This window comes from Etheostoma cragini, chromosome 16 (genome assembly GCF_013103735.1).
Source record: "Etheostoma cragini isolate CJK2018 chromosome 16, CSU_Ecrag_1.0, whole genome shotgun sequence".
In the NCBI taxonomy this organism is placed as follows: Eukaryota; Metazoa; Chordata; class Actinopteri; order Perciformes; family Percidae; genus Etheostoma; species Etheostoma cragini.
The window spans coordinates 24,324,284-24,327,943 of NC_048422.1; the positions used below are offsets into that span (position 1 = coordinate 24,324,284).

General features: G+C 50.3%; 2 protein-coding genes across 2 annotated transcripts in view; both read right to left on the reverse strand.

Annotated features, from left to right (window-relative positions):
• LOC117959746 (drebrin-like protein) overlaps nt 1-2,943 on the reverse strand; it is a 3,309-nt gene extending 366 nt beyond the window's left edge. The window contains exons 1-7 of the mRNA XM_034897026.1: nt 2,772-2,943; nt 2,226-2,303; nt 1,993-2,144; nt 1,615-1,669; nt 1,475-1,540; nt 1,213-1,369; nt 227-478 (exon numbers count right to left, since the gene is read on the reverse strand). Of these exons, the coding sequence (XP_034752917.1) occupies nt 227-478; nt 1,213-1,369; nt 1,475-1,540; nt 1,615-1,669; nt 1,993-2,063 (601 nt within the window). The 5' untranslated portion in view covers nt 2,064-2,144; nt 2,226-2,303; nt 2,772-2,943. The remainder of the gene's footprint in view (nt 1-226; nt 479-1,212; nt 1,370-1,474; nt 1,541-1,614; nt 1,670-1,992; nt 2,145-2,225; nt 2,304-2,771) is intronic.
• LOC117959747 (transcription factor 7-like 1-A) overlaps nt 2,181-3,660 on the reverse strand; it is a 29,529-nt gene continuing 28,049 nt past the window's right edge. Inside the window, exons 7-8 of the mRNA XM_034897027.1 lie at nt 2,772-2,918; nt 2,181-2,303 (exon numbers count right to left, since the gene is read on the reverse strand). Of these exons, the coding sequence (XP_034752918.1) occupies nt 2,181-2,303; nt 2,772-2,918 (270 nt within the window). The remainder of the gene's footprint in view (nt 2,304-2,771; nt 2,919-3,660) is intronic.

Sequence of the window (3,660 nt, forward strand, 5' to 3'; positions counted from 1 at the left end):
GAGAGAGAGAGAGACAGAGAGAGAGAGACAGAGAGAGAGAGAGACAGAGAGACAGAGAGAGAGACAGAGAGAGAGACAGAGAGAGAGAGAGACAGAGAGAGAGACAGAGAGAGAGACAGAGAGAGAGACAGAGACAGAGAGAGACAGAGAGAGACAGAGATCACTAATCAGTCACTAAATCTCCTGCCCGCCCAAACAAAGAGTTCCCGTTAGTTGATTGTCTGACCTGCAGGGACCCCAGCCGGCCCAGGTGAGACAGGTGAGACAGGTGAGACAGGAGACAGGCGGTGCACGGAGTAGTCCGGGACCACAGCCGGAGCCCATGAGTGAGACGGCCCAGGTGAGACAGGTGAGACAGGTGAGACAGGAGACAGGCGGTGCATGGTGTAGGCCGGGACCCCAGCCGGTGGAAGCCGAGGCTGCAGCGGAGTTTCTCCCTCGAGGGATCTCTGAGAGAGAAACGGACTCTGCAGCTTCCCTGAGACACAGAGGGACGACAGGGACACCGTAAACCACCTCAGGTCGCAACGCGTCTCCAGGTGTATTTCACCAGGGTCGGAGTCCGCTAATGATTCCCTGAATCGAGTCGAGTCTGATTCACCAAGTCACGATTCGATTGCATCAGTTTCAGCTACGATACCAGTTTAGATCGGTATGAGAGACGGAGACAAACAGCTGGAGACAACAGCCTGGGAGTAGAGAGACCACAACAAAGTCCTCTCTCTCTGACAAATGGACAGTTAAAAACGTAACTAACGTAAAAAGCGGAGACGGCGGTTAAGGTTAGACATCTAAATGATTGTAGTTTGGGTTAACAGAGACAGAGGACGGGGACGGACAGAGGACGGGCAGAGGACGGGGGCGGACAGAGGATCGGGACGGACAGAAGATGGGGACGGGCAGAGGACGGGGACGGACAGAGGACGGACAGAGGATGGGGACGGACAGAGAACGGGGACGGACAGAGGATCGGGACGGACAGAGGATGGGGACGGGCAGAGGACGGGGGCGGACAGAGGACGGGGACGGACAGAGGACGGACAGAGGATGGGGACGGACAGAGGACGGGGACGGACAGAGGACGGACAGAGGATGGGGACGGACAGAGGACGGACAGAGGATGGGGACGGACAGCCGGCCAAACATGAACAATCCTGGAAGTGGAACATCGTCGACATGGACGACTGTAAACCATCCCTAGTGTCTGTTTACCAGTTGTGGTCGCTGCAGGGGACGGGCTGTCGTTGGACGTCCTCTCGTTGGACGTCCTCTCGTTGGACGTCCTGTCGTTGGACTCAAAGCTCTGCTCCCTCTGCTTGAATATGTCTCTGGGGTTAAAGGACCTCTGGGAAATCAGCGACTTGGCCTCCTGTGAACCACAGCGACAGTTAAAGAGACGATTTCCCCTCCATGTAGGACAAGGGACACGCAGGAGACACTTTAAAAAGAGAAATCTGTACACTGGTCGACTCACATTTGCTTTCTGCACAGACGCAGCAGAGTTGATGCCCGACTTCCTGTTTCCTGTTTCCTGCTGCTTCTAAAGCACAAAAACACGTCATTTGTCAGTTGGTTGTGCTAATGTGTCGCGTGTGTTTGACGTTGTTTAGTCACCTGTCGCTGCTGCTCTCGCTCTCGCTCTTCTTCTTCTCTCTGCTGCTGGAGAACTCTACAAACACAGGAAGCACTGATCAACGGCCGTCAATTTGTCAATCTGTGTCTCTGCATGTGGGGGGGGTTAGGGTTAGGGTTAGCCTCTAATGTGAAGACACCGGCCTCTAATGGAAAGACACCGGCCTCTAATGGAAAGACACCGGCCCCTAATGGAAAGACACCGGCCCCTAATGGAAAGACACCGGCTTCTAATGTAAAGACACTGGCCCCTAATGGAAAGAGACCAGCCTCTACGTTATTAATAATGTATACTTTATTATTATTATTATTATTATTATTATTATTATTATTATTATTATGAATCTGCGTGTGACTCACTTCTCCTTCTCGATCTGCTGAGCTCTCTCTTTCGTTCTCCGGTCCCGTTCCCTCGCCTGCTTCTCCTCCATCTCCTTCCTCTCCTTCTCCACCCTCTCTCTCTCCAGCTCCACCCGCTCGTTCTCCTCCCGCAGACGGACGTCCTCTTCCCTCTGAAGCAGAGTCGGGTTACTCCTACATCTCATATATCATAAATCATACCCTACCATACTCTGATGAATCTGAACAGAAACCTGAGTCTGGACCCAGAAGTCGTCCTTTTGGGTTTGTAGGATCTCCGCCACGGCGTTGGTTTTACGATACACGGATCCCTGTTATATCAGAGGAGAAGTTCAGTTACACACACACACACACACACACACACACACACACACACACACACACACACACACACAGATACACACACACACACACACAGAGACACATACATACACACACACACACACAGACACAAAGTAATGGGAAAACTACATTCAAACCTTGTCTTCCCTGAAATTCAACACTTTTGTAGACGCTTTAAATCTGTTTTTCATTTTTTCTTACGCTTTTGTCCCTTTTGTCAACATTTTTTCGACGTTTTTAACACTACGTATCACTAACTATTAACTTTAATTAACTTTAATTAACTTTTGGTCCGTTTCTCTAACTGTCTGTGTCCATAGCGTTTCTAGTGCTGTAGTCATGTTAATCAGAACTTCCTCAACAACGTCTATAGGTTTAATCAAAGAAACATAACTGATATATTAAATATATATATATTAAATAATGTGTGTCCTCACCACGGGTCCCCTGGGAGCGTCCCTGTACGGTGTGTCTGTCTGTCTCTGGAAGTTAAAGCTGGCTCCGGACGCTTTGGACACTTTCTCCAAGATGGCCTCCGGTTCTACGTCATCCTCTCCCCGGGCGTTTATGGTCACATGGGCTCCCTGCAGTCAGACACATGTTAGAGCCAATCAGAAGGACCCTCCGACGCAGTTAGAGCCAATCAGAAGGACTCTCCAACGCGGTTAGAGCCAATCAGAAGGACCCTACAACGTGATTTGAGCCAATCAGAAGGACTCTCCAACGCGGGTCGAGCCAATCAGAAGGACCCTACAACGTGATTAGAGCCAATCAGAAAAACTCTCCAACTTTAGTAAACTTTCAATGTTAAAAACAGAAAAACTATTGTTCCTGATCAGCTAAACCAAGACCAGATAGACCAAGACCAGACTGACCAAGACCAGCTAGACAAAGACCAGCTTGACCAAGATCAGCTAAACCACTGGCCCCTGAATGGAAAGACACCGGCCCCTGATGTAAAGACACCGGCCCCTAATGGAAAGACACCGGCCCCTAATGGAAAGACACCGGCCTCTAATGAAAAGACACCGGCCTCTAATGGAAAGACACCGGCCTCTAATGTAAAGACACCGGCTCCTAAAGGTAAGACACCGGCCCCTAATGAAAAGACACTGGCCTCTAATGAAAAGACACCGGCCTCTAATGGAAAGACACCGGCCTCTAATGGAAAGACACCGGCCTCTAATGTAAAGACACCGGCCCCTAAAGGTAAGACACCGGCCCCTAATGAAAAGACACTGGCCTCTAATGAATTGACACCGGCCTCTAATGGAAAGACACCGGCCTCTAATGGAAAGACACACCGGCCTCTAATGGAAAGACACC